Source organism: Pagrus pagrus, assembly GCF_965226575.1.
Source record: "Pagrus pagrus genome assembly, chromosome: 11".
Taxonomy (NCBI): Eukaryota; Metazoa; Chordata; class Actinopteri; order Spariformes; family Sparidae; genus Pagrus; species Pagrus pagrus.
In genome coordinates, this window is record NC_140195.1 from 13,924,434 (window position 1) to 13,941,714 (window position 17,281).

Sequence of the window (17,281 nt, forward strand, 5' to 3'; positions counted from 1 at the left end):
TTTTTACTGCCAGCACAGGGGGGACTATTACTGCGCCCCATACATGTGGCCATCTAAGTGTTGTTTAATGATGAACCTACTGTAACACTGTCTTATTGTATATTCCATCTAGGCATTTTACTTATGATGACTCAACCAGCCGCACTTTGTTATCTATTGCATAAGTAAGTACCTATATTGCATTTCATTAGGGCCATACAGGTCAAAAGTGTAAGATTGATTCGTGCTTTGCTCGCAGTCATTTTAAGCTGCCATCATCACGCTTTAAATGTATGCTCCCGCCGGCTGACCCGTGGAGCCTCAGGCTGGGAAAGAGAGATGCCACAGTCTGGCTCCTGACTGACTGGGCACGGATCAGTGCACAGTCACATGTTAAGTGGTCCAAAGTGTGGATAGGCTGCCCTCTGCAGGTGTAAGGTGACAATGCACTTTGGTGCACACAGTTTGTTTACAGGCAGTTTTTTTTTGTACTTTCTCTCAAATGTATGTTTGTAGTGTCTTGTCTCAGTGCCTCTCTCCGTTCAGCTAACAGAGAGCAACTGTAGCTAATGTTAGTTTAGAAACAAACGGCTTCAAGCACAAAACAAAAGTTCCACAGAAACCCTTTAATAATTCAATAAATATTAAATATTTAATTTCTTCCTTTTTTAATACTGCCTTATTTGCATTTTTGTCTGAGGTACAGTTAACTTTTGAATCCCCCAAAATGTGGGCTATGCCCTCAAATGTATTAAGTCCCATCCTGTAATTTATACATGTAATTTAGATTTTTCAAGGCATTACCTTTATTTTTATTATTATTATTATTATTATTATTATTATTATTACATTTTCATTATACAGATTGGAAAATGACAACTTCAAACAAAACTTACAAACATAAACATCCTACATTAAAAAAAAGTAAAATATACAACAATCAAAAACGGGAGCAATACTCTCAGATATTACATGAAAATCATATGTGTTGCACTCAAGATGCATCCCTGAGACTGATTCTCTAACCCATCTGGTGGACATAAGAGTGCTGTACAGTACATGACAGAACAACAGAGGCTTCATAACAAACAAACATGACAATCAATGCATCAGGTTCAATCTTTAAATCATACATTGTACACTACCAGATTAAGATATCCTGCCAGAAATAGAAAGACTCTTAGGATAGGACAAGAAAGTATGACCTATAGTAGCTTTTGCTATGTTACATTGATCATAAATATCAGAGACATTAGGAGACGTTTTGTTGTTGTTTTGTCATGAACGCCTTATTTATAGATTAGCTGACATGTATCTCACTGTTAGCTTTGCAGGCTGCACGGCTACACAAGTCTGGATAATTCTGTTTGTTTATGTGCGTTTTCACCATCTCACTCCATATTCACGAGCACGGCTGTCTACTTCAGGAAGCCTGTTCTGCATGTCTCAACAGGCCTGATCCCATGCTCATCTCTCACTCACTCACACTTCTGTGTTTTCCCAATTCCTCCCAAAACTGCTACTGCCAACATTCTGTCTCTGCTCTGCTTTCCCATCTGAATCACAAAAAAGTAGGCCAAATGAAGAACTATAAAGACAAAGCGCACGAGAAAGGAATGGAAAGGGAAGATTTTGCCCAAGTCTGTTAAATTATGCTTCTGGTTTATATAATATTTCTTGTTGGGGGAATAAAAAGCTTCCTTGCTCATCTTATTTTGCATTAATTCAGTATATTGCTTCATCCTTTATTGGTATGGTTTCAAGCCTCCTGTTCCCTGCTCGCTGCCTGGTCTTCTGTCGAGCCGTATCACAGATTTTCTTTCAAGTTTGTGACCCATTAAAGGTCCCAGTGTGTAGGATTTAGTGGCATCTAGTGGTGAGGTTGCAGATTGCAACCAACTGGACACCCCTCATCTCACTCTTTTATACAGTGCCTGCTAAAAATGTAGAAAAGCAGCAGGGACCTTACCGGGCTACTGTAGAAACATGGTGGTGCAACATGAAGGACTCTGTGGAATCTTTGTCTTTTTCCTGCCCCTTTTCTGTGTACACCTGTGTATAATTTGTTATTCAACTCTTGTGCATTTAAGTCTGTGTTTTTCCTTCACTCCTCGTTGGTTCGTGTGTGTCTCCTGTGTTTGTTCCTCAGTCCTGTGTTTTCACATTTGCCTGCCTGTGTTTGCTCCCTGTGTTCCTCTTGTCATTACAGTTTATACTTGGTCTGTGTTTTTTGCTCCTGGATTCTTGCTATCATCACCCGCCTTTTGTTTTTGCACAAAGCTTTATCTCATGAACACTTGCTCTTTGTCACATCTTCCGTCTGCCTTCGCGTCTTGAGTTTTTTGCTTTTTGCTCAACACAACAGCTTTAATGATGAACCTAACTTAAAAAAGACCCTCACTCTTCTTTGGTTGGGTGTTTGAACCCATGGGACCAAAGATGGAGGCAGAGTAAATTGACCTTTGAGTTATAGATACAATTACTAAAGCTAAGTAACCATCGATTGCTAATGCTCTCCAATCACTAGCCCATTATGTAATCCACTTTTGATGCATACTTGATCAATACACTAAGAGGTATGAAGAGCAAAACAAAGAGCCGATTAGTGTGTGTCTATATGTGTGTGTGTGTGTGTCCAGGTAGCTTGTGTGACCACATCTGCAAATCTGTGTTTATCTTCTGCAAGCAGGAATAAAGTCATCTCTACAATCAATCAAAGATGATTGTGTGTCCTTTCTATGATACAAGTTCACGCCAAGATAAAGCAAACTGGAACCTGTGACATAGAAGAGTACAAACACAGCCGGAGATAGACAGAATATATATTCCAAGAGAAAAGGGAGAAATAGACAACCTAAATGGAGACCAGGAGGGATTGTAGAACATGGATTTTGAATTTATGAATTATTTATGTGGGTGAGATATTTTAAGCCCCCCATATAATGTCTGTGAGCAATGAGTGGGTGGAGGTAAAGAGAGGAGAGGAAGTGGGTATCATTTGCCTGTTTCCTCACTGTAGTCACGATTTTTGTACTTTATCGCACGCACACACACACAAACACAACCTCTCCACATGGGCAGAACAAGAACTATGAAAGAATCCTTGATGCTCATCAACACGTTTAAACATCAGAGGAGAAAATCTCTTTGCCCTCTTGTAAATGGGTTTATTTTTGGATACTGGAATGTAGATGAGATGTTTTGGCAACAGTGTGTTCAAGCTGTTAATGGATATTGACAGTCGCAGAGCAGTTTCTCTTCACTGTAATAAAACGAGGAAAGTAAAACTGAAACAACCGTCCCGTTTGAAAGCCAAATAAGAATACTATGTCATACATTTTCTGTGTTTATTTTTTCATTTGAACTAAAAATCATGGTATTTATTTTTTAAAGACGGCCCTCTCAGAAAGAAAAAGAAGGGTTTCCATGTCATATGTAAAGGGATGCACATTGTTCGAATACTTAACAATACTTAACAGCATTTAGTGCAACAAATCTGAAATGTGAAACAACTGATTTGATGCGCGCAGTATCAAAGGTGTAAAACATGCTGAGCACTCCTCCAGTAACGCACACAGAGAGATAGGATCCCAGATTGAGCTTTCCACAGACGTACCTGCTCATGGACACTGGGGGCAGATAGAATAACAAAAGTGGAATGAATGAAGGAGGAGTATGTTTGTGGTAAAGGAACGTTCACCCTCTGTCCACTCAGCCAAGAGGCTGCTGCAGGCAGTGATGCAGCGTTGAGCTTAGAAATCCTGATATCCTGATGTGTTTTCTTACTGTGATGCAAGTTCACTGCCTGCACAAGGCTCAGTCTAAACTCTTCAGGCCATTCATGAAACCCGCAGGGTTAGCAGAAGTCATGCTGTTTGTCAGTCTGGACACACACTGAGTCTTGCAGGACTTTGAAATCAGTATTTCAATTGATAACCTTTAGCTGAGTAGGATTTTGGCATCTTTTCCTTCATACTCTGATACCCACAAAGGCAGAGGTCAGTGCTGGAAAAGCAACGTTGGGTGTGGTGTGTTTTCCTTTTCTCCTTTATTTTAACATGCATATTTTTTGGGAGTCTTGGTCCCTGCTGTGTATCCTGAAGCCATACTCTTTATATATTTAAAAAAACCCACAGAGTCTGATAATCATAAAAATGCTGAATATCAGATTCAATATTTGGTCAAGTGGGTTGATCAGTTGACCCATAGTATGAAGTATACACTGTACATGTAAATATGTGTATAATTAACTTTTACTTGCATTTTTGATACTTACGTACATCTATTGCCAGATAGTTACTGATGATACTTAGGTACATTTAATATCTGATACTTTAATATCTATATTTTTACTCAAGTAGGACTTTTTACAACACTGTAAAGGTTTCCCTCCTGGCAATATGATGCTTCTGCCTCCATATATGTCTTATATGGATCTATTTATGAATTGGTGTCCTTACCTACTGGACTAACTGATAGTCAGCTGCATAAGATAAAATAAAGGATTAACGCCAAGATGCTGAATTCATTATAAATAATGTATTGAAGTCCGTCACTCTATTCCATTCAATGTGATTTTAAAATTGTGTTTTAAATAGAGGATATCACTTTGTTAAACACAGCTCAAATAGATACTCTGTACTTTAAATGCATCTTCTAGAGAGACTAGATAACAAGGGAAGACCCTTGCAGTGCTGCTGTCTGTGGCTGTAAGTAAAGGTATATGATGGAGAGCAGCCTATAGAATGTAGGCTGCACCCGTAAATCAGTTCAGCTCATTAAACACATTGACAGGCTGAAGCTCCCCCAGTGGTGCTCTCTTTTTCTCCTCATTCATCCACCTCCTCCTATTCTCGAAGTCTGACCCCTGCTCCCACACCACCCCCGCTATTCACTCCATATTTTAACCTTGCATTGTCCCTGCATCTGGTATACCGTATAATTTAAAATTATCTTAAATTTTCCATTATACTTATATATAAACTATGCCATACACACAGTCCTCTGGCAGTTTAACTACCTAAACGTGAAGGAGATATTCCCTATACAGAAAGGAAACCTGCTGCAAGGCTATTTATAGAGGAGGTTAATACAGGGGGCATCCACAGTTGGGGGAGGAGTGATGAAAAAAGGGCTTCCCCTCCTCTACACACCCCCACACACACACACACACACATGCACATGCACATGAATGTACAGATGTGCAAACAGGACATACACAGGCTTCCCCTTTGGAACCTGGTATGCCACAAATAAAGTTCAGGTTGACAGGCCATTAACTTGACTGCGTATTAGGCTACAAATCAGCTCATACCGCAGTTGGGAAGTGTTCACAGCATGTGAGGCATTCACTGGGTCTATTGGATATTGCCTCGTATAGCATGCAAACACAAGTGCACTTGTGTCCATCAAAGTGACACCCAGTTAAGAGTGAAACTGGTTGGAAAAACCTATTGGCAATATTTCAAATTAATGTTTTCTTAAGGCCATTTTCTTTAAATCATTTTGTAGACGTTGCCTACAAAATGATATATAAGCGTTAGTCAGGACAAGACCTGGGATTAAAGGATAAGATCACCCAAAAATGAAGATTTTGTCCGAATTTACTCACCCCGAAGCTGATGGAAAGTCGGGTGAAGTTTCATAGTCCACAAAACATTTCTTGAGCTTCACAGCAAAACAGTGTTGCAGCATTCTCCCAGACAGCTGAACTGACAGATGGGAACTTGTTTTAAAATGTAAAAAAATAACAACCAAAAGAAAACAGAAAATGGCTCCGGTGTAATCCAAGTCTCTAGAAGCCAGGAGATCTCAAATTGATTTGAAAAACAGTTGGACTAGACTAGACAGGAGCTAAAACAGAGCATTTCAGACAGAGGGTGAATATAGTGCTTCAGCGCTGGACAGCATGAGAAAACTGGTGTGTTTTTTGAGCACTAAAGCATGAAAACATTTTGTACTAGTCAGCCAAAAAAATTAATAAAATGAATTACCTGAAATTAGCATAATATGTCTCCTTTAAAACAAACCCCCTTCTACTTCAGTTGTTAAGGAGAATGCTGCAACGCTGTCTTGCTGTGAAGCTCCAGAAATGACTTTACATCTGTATTAGGGTGAGAAGATGACGACTACATTTTCATTTTTGGGTGATCTTTTCCTTTAACCTCACACATTGACAACATTATAAACCACAGACATGTGATATAGTTGGAATATTGGCTGTCTGGCTGCCTTAAAAAGAACTTGAACGAAGCTATGTTTAATACATTTCTAATCAAACAGCAATCGGTGGATCAATACCCATCAGTCATCTTGGAAAGCTGCCTGGCCACTGTCATCAGCTGATATACCGGAACCCGGCCAACTGAGACGGCCAGAGGGAGCATTATTCTCCCACTAATATATGTCTGAGAGGAGAATCAGATCACCCACTGTGCATTACTTTGGTGCTTAGCGCTGCTGGAGAGGGATGAACACAAGAGAAAATGTGTGGGAAATGAAACATGAGAGGGGCAAATAACAGAGCGGGAAAGAGAGAACAAACTCGAGCAGCAGTGATGAGAGCAGAAGGGGAAGACAACGAGAGGAGAGACAAACATTTCCAGCTGCCAGGGGAAGCGTTAGACTCTATGAAACTGCACTGATAGAGAAAATGTTTGTGCTTGTCCCACTCTATTTTGCACCAGGGGTCAAGAGCTGTTGCTCTCCCCTCTCTTCCTCACACTCTCAGCCTCACTTCCTCTCTTGCTGGCTTCATAAATAGACCACTTCGCTTTCCGAGTAGACCACAGAGAGCATCGGATTCACTTAAGGAGAGGAGCGGTACACAAAACCATTGAGGAGGTGATGGTCGATAGTTGATTCACATATACATTCGGTAATGGCTCCACTGGTGGTTTCATCAATTTACATTGTTTATGGAACTTTTAGGTTCTTCTTTCTCGTGGCTTTGTTTGCTTTGCTTGAGGAGCATCAAGGAGGAATATTTTATGAATATAAGAGTAAGGATATGTTAATAACTGTTCATGCTTCAGTGATTTTGCAATATTTTACCACAGGATCTACAGTAAGTTCTTGGATTATATTCAAACAGTCACTAGCAAATATAGTCAGAATAAAAATCCCTCATGTATGCACCTCAATCAGAAGAGGCTGATCTGATCTGGCCCAATCTGAATGTGTGAACCTGTGACAATCTGTTCAATAGGAAAATATTAGCACCTAATAACCATGTAAACATTTAATTAGATCATTCCTCTTTGGTTGGAATAAATATATTCTTTCTGCGCATGTTCAGTGGCAACGTTTCATCCCAGAGGGACAGAAACGTCAGTAGCAAAGACAGACCGACCCAGAAACACAAATTTCGTTCCCAGGACACGATGAGGGGAGCAGTCAGAGCAAATGAATGAATGATTAAATTACATGTTCTCAATAAAGTTGGAAAAAACCCTTCTTATTCATCTTTATCTGTTCAATTTGCAGCAGGTTAGATGCTTCACAGTGGACAGTACCACTTTGCACTTGTCAAAGAAGTTACATATGATTAAATTATTTGGGGCATGTAAACACACATCTTATCTAATCATTTTATTTAGCGTCCATGTAGACAGTTAGGTTGGAATATCTAATCAGAATGATTTTAATCAGACCAATATTGTCCATTTAACCACAACTACTGAGCCAAGACTTTGAAGAAAGTACATCTGGTAACCGTGAAACTGTGCATTTGCCTGTCTTGACCAGGACTCTCTGGAAAGAGAGAGTTTTAATCTCAATGAGACTTTTTCCTGGTTAAATAAAAAAAAGAAACTATGGAATAACTTTCTGTTCAATTCTGTACATACAAAGTATAATGTAATGGTGGTAATCAATGGGCCCAGCAGCTAGTTTTAGCTGACATGATTATATAAGCAACATGATGAGACAAACTGATCTTTATGTGTTTGTGCTTGAATCGTCATGAAATATGAAACACATGAGAAAGACACAACAGTAGCTTGAGGTTATCATAAAGGTGTTATTATTGATATCATCATCAAAACCATCATTATTCATCATAGTTTTATAATTTACAATTATTTTGTCTGATGAAAGTATCTCTCTGTATTTGCTGTGAAAGCCTTCAGATCCACATTTCCTTCATGTGTAACAACAGACAATCTGCTTATTGGTTCAGTCTTTCCCCGTACAATTGTAGAAAAACACCGGCTTTATACAGATAGTTGAGTGCCACCACGACCGCAATACAGTGAAGAGGCTGAGGATTGTCTCACACTCATACACACACATTTGAGACTGGCAAATAGCTGAAGGAGTTAGAGGAAGAAGAGCAAGTAGAGTAAGTGCAGGCTGTTGCCCTGGGGTAAATATGTATTAAGACAGTACAGACAGAATGCATTTGACCAAAGGCTGCATGTGTATTCAGTTAAGCCTCAGCCCCTGCACTGCGCAAGGCTCAAAGGTGAGCCAATAATAACATTCAAATAGAAAAACATAGTGAAAAAAACCAAACAGTTCAATTATACAGTGTCTGATGACACAAACAAGTTTAAGTTCTCATAGAAATTATATTTCCTTTTTGATTTCTTAATACACTTCCGCTGTAAGTCCCTGGAGTATATTAAACCTAAGAGTTAATCCACCTACTGCTATACAACTTTAGTTTCTAGGATTAATTCAGCAAGCATACACTTCGATTCCCCGCTACACAGGAATCAGTACATGGCAGAAGCTCGTTTTAAAGCTGAAGCTTTTAAGACATCATTGAAAGCAGCTGTTCGAACTCTTACATACATTGTTCACATGGCTACGTGTGTTCACCACCAGCAGTGGGTTCAAGTCTGTTCGCTTTGTGGCATTGACAGAACCACAGGTGTCCGTCCTGACAGCAGACGTGGCCATAAAGGTGTGTCCGGTAGCAAAGACTGGTTTTTCCTCGGTTCAGATCGTCCTGATGTGCTGTCCTGTTGGTCTCTCCGAGAGAGTGTTTTTGTCTTGACATAGTGTCACTTCAGTAGTGTGCTTGGTAACGAGAGAGGAAAAGACGGCAGTACAGACAAGGTTTTCAAGCCACATAAAGGTGTCACATAGGTGTTCGAGAAGAGTTTAGAAAAATACAAGAACAGCAAAGGAGGTTGTGGGCAGTGTTTATCTTACTTTCATTAAAATATTTCCCTTCTCAACCTTTCCTCTCTTTTATACCCAGTAGCTGGCCGTGGCTGATAATGCAGCAACACATGCTCGTAGATCTCACCTCATGTGAGCATTACATAGGCATTCCTTTCAGCTGTCTTTGTTTAATATATGTTATGCATCTGTTGAATATATAAACAGGCTGTAAACAGTGTGCTATGGATGGAATAGAGTATACAGAGCACTACAGTCGTTCTAGCCTTGAGTCAAGAAGAGCAGTGCTACCACATTGTCTCTAAAAGCTACACACTCAGCCCTCTGTTTCTCTCGCAATCTCTTTGTCTTTTTCAGTCTCTCAAACACTCACACATATACGTGCACAAACAACAGTACACACCGAGCATGATGGACCTATACATCAGAGATACGGGCACTCAGACAGTCCCCTGGAGCATTATGATACACTTGGCTGAGCAAAAAGTCTGACTGACTGACTGACTGTTTGGATTTGTGTGCATCCACTGGGCTGGCAGCAGATAGTATCTGTTGTTGTGCTTTCACTATAAGACACAGTTACTGGGCTGTGACAGCAAATACTTTAAAGCTGAAGGAAGCAGTACATTAGCTAAAGCATGAACTGTGGATCATAGGTGCTGGAGTAAATGTGGCTTGCTGTTTCCTCTCATGTTTGACCTGCTGTTACTTTCTCAATCCTCCTTACATTAGCAACAACCCTCCCTACTTCACATGGATTGACAGTTTTTCAAATAGCAATGGCAAGAAGAAGCATATGCAAAGCATGACACATCCTTCATACAGTATATTGCACAAGTATTATTCATACTAATTCATGCCACAGTGAATACTCCAAAGGACATGCAGCACTACAATAGCAGATCTGCTGATGAAGGACACATAGCCTAGGTAATGCAGGCAATGGAATGATTGTTCAAACTGAGTACCAAAAAATAGAAACCATAAATACTCACACAAATTACAGTAATGTCATTTACAACCCAAGATACAGTATGCCAGGTGGCTGCACATTTGTCTCCGGTCAGCAGATATTTAAGAAAGAAACACTATAAAATCTAACAGAGAAATAATATATTTTTTCTCATTTCTACGTGGTCCAGTGGCAGGTAAATTTGACTAATTTCACCCAAAAATTACATAATGTATTCATTATATACTCCCCTGCATGCAGATGGAAAGTCAGGTGAGGTTTTTTAGTCCACAAAACATTAAACTGAAGTAGATAGTGACTTGTTTTACCCCAAAAATCAGAATAGAAATAGAAGAATAAATGGAGCCGGATTATAGTCTGCAGAGTGGAGGCAAGAAGACAAGCAAGTGAGGCAGTGGGTCAAATGTCACTAAAGGGCAAAGTCTCACAGCGAGTTGAGTGAAGTTTGGAACGTATTTCTTCTTCTAGGGACCTGTTTCATCTGCAAACCGAGCCGAGTGGAGGGCTTGGGCTCACCTCTGCACATCCCACAAAAAACTGAGACACTCCTGCTTGATTAATGCTGCTGTGCAATCAGGAGACCAATGGAAGAACTTACGGCTTAAAGCCCGAGCATCTGAAGTGGGTGCTCGAGCTTAACTGCAAGTCAGGGGTGTATGGACCCCACAAGACCCCATCTACTTCAGTTGTTTAGGGCAGTGCTGCACTGCTGTTTTGCTGTGAAGCTCCAGAAATGTTTTGTGTCTAATAAACTTCTACCGACTTTCCATCAGCATGAGGAAGAGCACATAATGACCGCATTCTCATTTCTGGGTGAACTTTTCCTTTAAATGGTAAAGAGGGCATGACAGGCTAAAATAATTTATCCGTTTAATTAGGTAAGAGCAATCAACTTTACCTGTCTAGCTTCTGGATACTGCTTCTCCAGCAGGACTGAAAAATACAAAGCTGACTTTGCTGGTATGACAATAAATGGACCTTAAAGGTGTCATAGATTAATTTTAGTCAATCAATGAGCTCTGTCTTTGGTTATTTTACACTTTATTACAAATACATAAAACTAGTGAATTTATCTGCCATGAACCTTGTGTTAAAATTAAACTAAAACCTCACCCTAGTTTACACTTAATCTCATTTTATCTGTTTCTACAAACATGGAATGCTATGAAGTCAGTAACAGCGACATTTATGCTGCACGGCGGTGTTAAACTGAACACTTGGACCCAGGCGGCAGCTAGAGAGACACTTAACGGTGCAGTTAAGGGGATGGAGGAATAGGCACTCACTCAGAACTCTACAGAGAACATTTTCACCCTCTTTCTGTCCACCTTAGACAAAAATGTAGGTGAGAAGCACACATTCATCATATTATTTAAAAAAAAAAAAAAAACTACACTTCAGCAGATCAAATGAACAGTAAAAAAAAAAAAAAAAGACATTCACTCTGTTTAGAGAGATTTCCTCTGTCCACCTGCGAGCGTGCACTGGCTGGAAACATAAAGAAAGGCAGAGTCATGGCGAGAGTGTACAAACTGTAAATCCACTTGAGCTTCATCAAGGAGAACTGGCAGGAAGAAGAAGGTGGTGTGCTATTGTGGTCCAGAATTACAGCACAGCGCTGTCATTTATGTTGGTCTCTACAGAGGCCACTGGCTTGTACTAGACAATATCTAGTGAGGGCCTGGGGAGGGATGCGAGTGCTTCTTCTCTGGCAGACAGAAGCAACAAACGACCAGTTGGCAAAAAGCATATTAGTATCGCTCGCTCTCTCTTCAGTTTTCCCCTGACAGAACAGCTGTGATCTTGTTGATTTTGTGTTTCTCTGAGTCAGGACCTTGGCAGTTTGAGCCGCAGATTAAAGTTGCTCACGAGTGCTGATAGTATGGCCTCTTTTATAATCACAAGTTAATAGGTTAAAAATAAAGGTTACGCTGATCTTAATTCTTGTTATCGTGCATCATCTCTAGGCAGTATGAGCAAGAAGTTAGAAACTACTGATCCCTTTACACTGTTAATATTGATTATTACTGGTTAGGCTACTATTTGGCTACTGATGCGAGCGGGACGACTACTGTCACATAGGTAAGACTAACACCATGCAGACACTGACAATGTCCTAAATGAGACGGGTGCGCCTTAGCATACGGGAGAACATGAGGTCTTCTCTAATGACATTCTCTCCACGTTAACCTCACACAGTCCCTCTGGACTCCCACACTGGGCACCGTATGTTGGTCAACACAGGGAGACGTACCTTAATCTTCCCTGTTACAATCCCCATAGAGCTCAGCATCTACAGTGCCTCACATTATACATCTGTACGCTTTTTAGTAATGTTCACATAGTTAGTGTTGGCCAGGGTGCAGTTTCCTGTTTTCATGCCCCTTAGTCTGAAGTCCTCGGTGCTGTGGTTCACAGCCTCCTGGATCTCCACATAGTCAGACTTACTGAGAGTGGACCCACTGCCGCTCCGACCACCCTTTAGGTCGTCAGCTGAGCTGACTTTAGGCACACTTGGAATATTTAGATATTGTGCCTGCTCCTCGCCCTCTGTCTCTCTGTGGTAGAAGTAGTTGAAGTTGGACACAATGACAGGTACAGGCAGGGCAATAGTCAGCACACCGGCAATCGCGCAGAGAGACCCCACGATCTTGCCTCCGATGGTTGTTGGGACCATGTCTCCGTAGCCCACGGTGGTCATGGAAACCACAGCCCACCAAAAGGCCTCAGGGATGCTGTTGAACTGGGAGTCTGGCTCGTCTGCTTCTGCGAAGTAGACAGCGCTGGAGAAGAGGATCACACCGATAAAAAGGAAGAAGATGAGGAGGCCAAGCTCACGCATGCTGGCCTTCAGAGTCTGTCCCAGGATCTGCAGCCCCTTGGAGTGACGAGATAGTTTAAAGATACGAAACACCCTGACTAGACGGATGACACGGAGAATCGCCAGAGACATCGCCTGCTGTCCCGCCTCTCTGTCTTCTGGCCTCTCTGCCAGCTCTGTGCCCAGGGTGATGAAGTAAGGGATGATGGCCACAATATCAATGATGTTCATGATGTTGCCAAAAAACCCAGCTTTACTGGGACAGGCAAAGAACCTAACCAGGAACTCAAAGGAGAACCAGATGATGCAGAGGGTCTCCACGATGAAGAAGGGATCCGTAAAATAATTTGAGCCCTGATAGATTAAGGTGCCGTTGGAAATGGGCTGGAATGGATAATTGTAGTCTTCTTCGTTTCGGAAAACCGGCAGTGTCTCCAGACAGAAACTGACGATCGAGATAAGAATCACCATGACAGAGATGATGGCGATGATGCGAGCAGGACCTGAGCTTTCTGGATACTCAAACAGCAGCCACACTTGTCTCTGAAACTCATTCTCTGGCAGAGGCCGCTCCTCTTCCTTAATGAAACCTTCATCCTCCCTGAAGATTTCCATAGCCTCCTCACCCAGTTCATAAAACCGGATCTCCTCGGAAAAAATGTCCAGGGTCACATTAACAGGCCGGCGCAGCCTCCCTCCTGATTGGTAGTAATAGAGGATAGCATCAAAACTTGGTCGATTCCGGTCAAAGAAGTATTCGTTCCGGAGAGGATCAAAATATCTCATCCTTTTCTTGGGGTCCCCCAAAAGCGTCTCGGGAAACTGGGAGAGGGTTTTGAGCTGCGTCTCGAAGCGCAAGCCTGAGATGTTGATGACGACCCTCTCGCAGCACTCATGATCCGGCTCTGGGTCGTACTGGTCATGAGGCTGACCCGGATGTGCCGCCGCTTCATCGGCAGGGTCGCTGGTAGCAACTGTCATTCTGGATGAAGATGGGACCTGCAGGTTTCAGACAGGGTGGGGCCACTTCGGGCCGCGAGGAGATAAAGGCTCTGGTTTGGGTACAGGCAGATCTGCCTGTGAAGAGCTACGGGACAGGAAAAAGAGCAGAGAAAAGCTGCAATAATGAATTCCAACATATTCATTTCGGTTTCGTGCATGCAAATCCAACAGCTTCACTTGCATTTATTGCATTTCCGAGACATTCATCTTCATCAAAACATAAGATCTTGCACACACCAAAAGTGAAAGTAATTCCCAGAAATGCAAACACAGGGTGGTAGAAAATAAGAAGGGGCAGGGAGCAGAACCATTTGAGGGAATTGGCTCCATTGTGTCTATGTGTATTAGGTTATGAGTTCTCTCTCATATGAGCGCAATGCAGGATCAATATGCTCGCTCAGTAATACTGTATCAGCTCTCACAGGGTGCAATTACAACCAACAAATCTGATTATATGCTGAGTGCTCCATATGATCTCTGAGATGAATTTCCTCTCTCTCTATATGACAAACACCCCCCTCCAAAAAATAAATAAATAAAAGCCGAGGAAAACTTGATAAAGTCACTGATCAAATTAATAGTTCATCATGTGTGTATGAAGACATGAAGTCACATTATCATACTTGAGAAGAAGGTAGGTAAACAGAGGAAAAATCAACAAGTCCTACCTATTTGCACTGGCACTTGCGGGTCTGGTGACGGCGTGTCCTCTGCGTAAAGTGCCCAGCAGAAGTGTCAGCTCAAAAGTCGGCCTCCACAGTCAAAGCAGCTCCTTCCCACCGGCCATTTATCACCCGAAGCTCCGGCTCTGCAGCAACGTAGCAGTGGGAGTGGCAAAGGGGGACAAGGCGTGAGGATGCAGGAGTTACCTCCGTCGCCTCAGCTGTGACCAGCAGATACATGCTGTGTTAGGCTACAGGTTGAAGCTGGTGGCGGGCGGTGATGGTGGTGGTGGTGGTGTGGGAATAAAGTGTGTTTGTCTTAAAACGCTGGCACCAGCGAAACATGCCGCCCCCACCTCAAAAACATTACGCTGCATCAATAGCAAAGGTGATCCTCTAGGCTGATATCTGCAGAGACTTACTGGGGAAGGAAGGGAGGATTCCGCTGTCAGTGAGGCGCTCACATTTCATCTAAAGCGGAATCGCCTGCTTGATCCCCAAACAGCTCCGCCTGAAGGTTTACGCATTTTTTATTTCTATTTTTTGCGTTTGTTTTAGCTCATTGTTCTCTAATCTCCCTCCACGTAAATCCCATCATCTTTTTTTTTTTCTTGATGGGGAATATCCAAATGAAAACACCAATGATGCACATTAGTAACAAATGGAGGCGTATGTTCATGGAATAACGCAGCTCCTCTGATAGCGTTTTTTTTTTTTTTCCTTTTTAAAGGTGAACAACTATTTTGCGTTTCTTATAAATTGGTGACAAAGCAAGCCGAGTTCATGCACTGAGATATCCAAACATTGTATGTCAGTGTCGGGAGTTGATTGGCAAGCGCGGGTGAGTTAGTTTGGAGTGGCAGGTGCCAGACATGCTCAAGCCATTTGCAGCCCCTCTCCTGTGTGGATCATTCACAGCCACAACATACTCCATGCACTAAACAAAGCAGCATAGCATTATCTGTCGGACTACAGCATAATTTCAGATAATGGCATGCAGGAATTCACCCTGGTTCTCTTGGTGCGCAGACGCATTTATATTTATCCAGTTTGTCTCCTCTTAAAAGGTGCCTTGAGGTCGTGAGTCCGCTCCTTCATAGCTCTCCTCCTTCCCTTTGTTTGACCAATCTGTCCAGCGGCTGTGTCATCTCCTCACGACCAACTCTTCTTCCCATGACTCTCATATTTCACCATAATTCACCATAGTTGGGACGCGTGGGCTGCAGTCGGGCATCGCAGCGCATACTAAAAGAGCCTTCTTGCGCGCCTCGCCCCATCCCCGACACTCCTGTCCTCGCTGCTACACGTTAAAGGGGAAGCATCGCCACCCACCACAGTGTGGAAACGGGTTTTCAACAAAACATGCGCGTCTCAGGAGAGGACAAAGACTAAAACAACATGCATAGGTGGAAACTGACAGGAGGATGAGGAATAGATCTCCTCTCCTCACCAACAATTTTATGATTTCTGTTGATCTGGAAGAGTGTCAAGGCAAAAAGAAAATAACACAGGGAGAAGCTTCTGATCTAAAATGAGGGCAATTTATTAAAGGAATGTGGGATAGTGCATGCAGCGTGCACAGGCATCCCTGTGTGCATGCTGTGGCCACTGTGTGAACAGGTCAGGTCCCAGGTCAACCCGCCTCATAACCCCCTTGAGTCATTTCCCTTATCTAATGGCTTGAGTGCTTGACTGTGTGTGCATGTTTCAGTGCGTCTGTGCCTGTTTTTGTGCTTTGTTTCTTCTGTCTGCACATGTATAATATAATATAACTAGAATGGCACACGGTAAGAGTGTATACCTCTGCCAAGGCCCAACAGTCCCCTTTAATTCAATCAAGCCTAATCCAATATCAATTAAAGATTCAGATTTTTATTTGGATCTACATAAAATTGTACTCACTCATAGATACCAGCCACCTAAATGTGCCCGACTTTTCCATCGAGATCCAAGCATCAATCCCTGAGAAATTAAAGAAAATGTTGAAAAACACCCTTTCGTGCAATTTTAAAGAAAGTGAGAAAAGATTCTTGGATCCGTCCCTTTATCCAGATCTGCAGCAAAAGTTAATGGGGTCTTTTTTGGGCTGAGACCCGTTCTCCATCCAAGTTTTGTGGAAATCCGTTCAGTAGTTTTTGTGTAATCCCACTGACAAACCAACCAACCAACAAACAAACAAATAAACAGACACGGATGGAAACATAACCTCCTCTGCAGAGGTAATAAAATGTGTTTGCTGCCTGTGGGGTCCTCAGTGTTTGCGTGATTCAGAGGCAGGCTCTAGTATAATTTGTTGAGCCGCTGATTATTCTACGCTCATTTACAGACCTGCATACTGTATCACAGTCCTCTAATAACTGCCCAGACCTATTGAGCACATGCAGGCACACATTAAAAAAACACCCACAGGACTGATTCTAACAGCTCTCACAAACAAGATGAGGTTCATGATGAGAGACCGACGATTACATTACGGGATCGGCTCTCACAGTGAAGGTTTCCTCCGTTGCTTGAAAGTGGGCCAGGTGAAAACCCAGATACGTCTTCAGGCAGAGAGTGGCAATCACACATGAAAGAAAAAGAGACTCCACAACTCCCCAAAGAATACAGGAGGAATACCACATGTCCTCCACTTATGTGTTCTCCTTGCTCTACCATTCTCTCCTGCCCAAGGACAGGTTCAGCATAATATGCAATCCTTCACCAATCCAAATG

The 17,281-nt window shown here is 42.2% G+C and overlaps 1 protein-coding gene across 3 annotated transcripts; it reads right to left on the minus strand.

The window, feature by feature from the left end:
- Positions 1-7,979: 7,979 nt before the first annotated feature.
- kcna2b (potassium voltage-gated channel, shaker-related subfamily, member 2b) lies at positions 7,980-15,829 on the minus strand. 3 transcript variants are annotated; one of them, XM_084367070.1, is made up of 3 exons: positions 15,575-15,829; positions 14,573-14,712; positions 7,980-13,989 (listed from the first exon to the last, which is right to left on the minus strand). In XM_084367070.1, the coding sequence occupies exon 3, from the start codon at positions 13,881-13,883 to the stop codon at positions 12,390-12,392; it is 1,494 nt and encodes a 497-aa protein (XP_084223196.1). In that variant the 5' UTR covers positions 13,884-13,989; positions 14,573-14,712; positions 15,575-15,829; the 3' UTR covers positions 7,980-12,389. The 3 variants fall into 3 exon arrangements, with proteins under 3 accessions (XP_084223196.1, XP_084223197.1, XP_084223195.1); XM_084367071.1 differs by having other exon boundaries at positions 14,573-14,787; XM_084367069.1 differs by having other exon boundaries at positions 14,573-15,829.
- Positions 15,830-17,281: the final 1,452 nt, after the last annotated feature.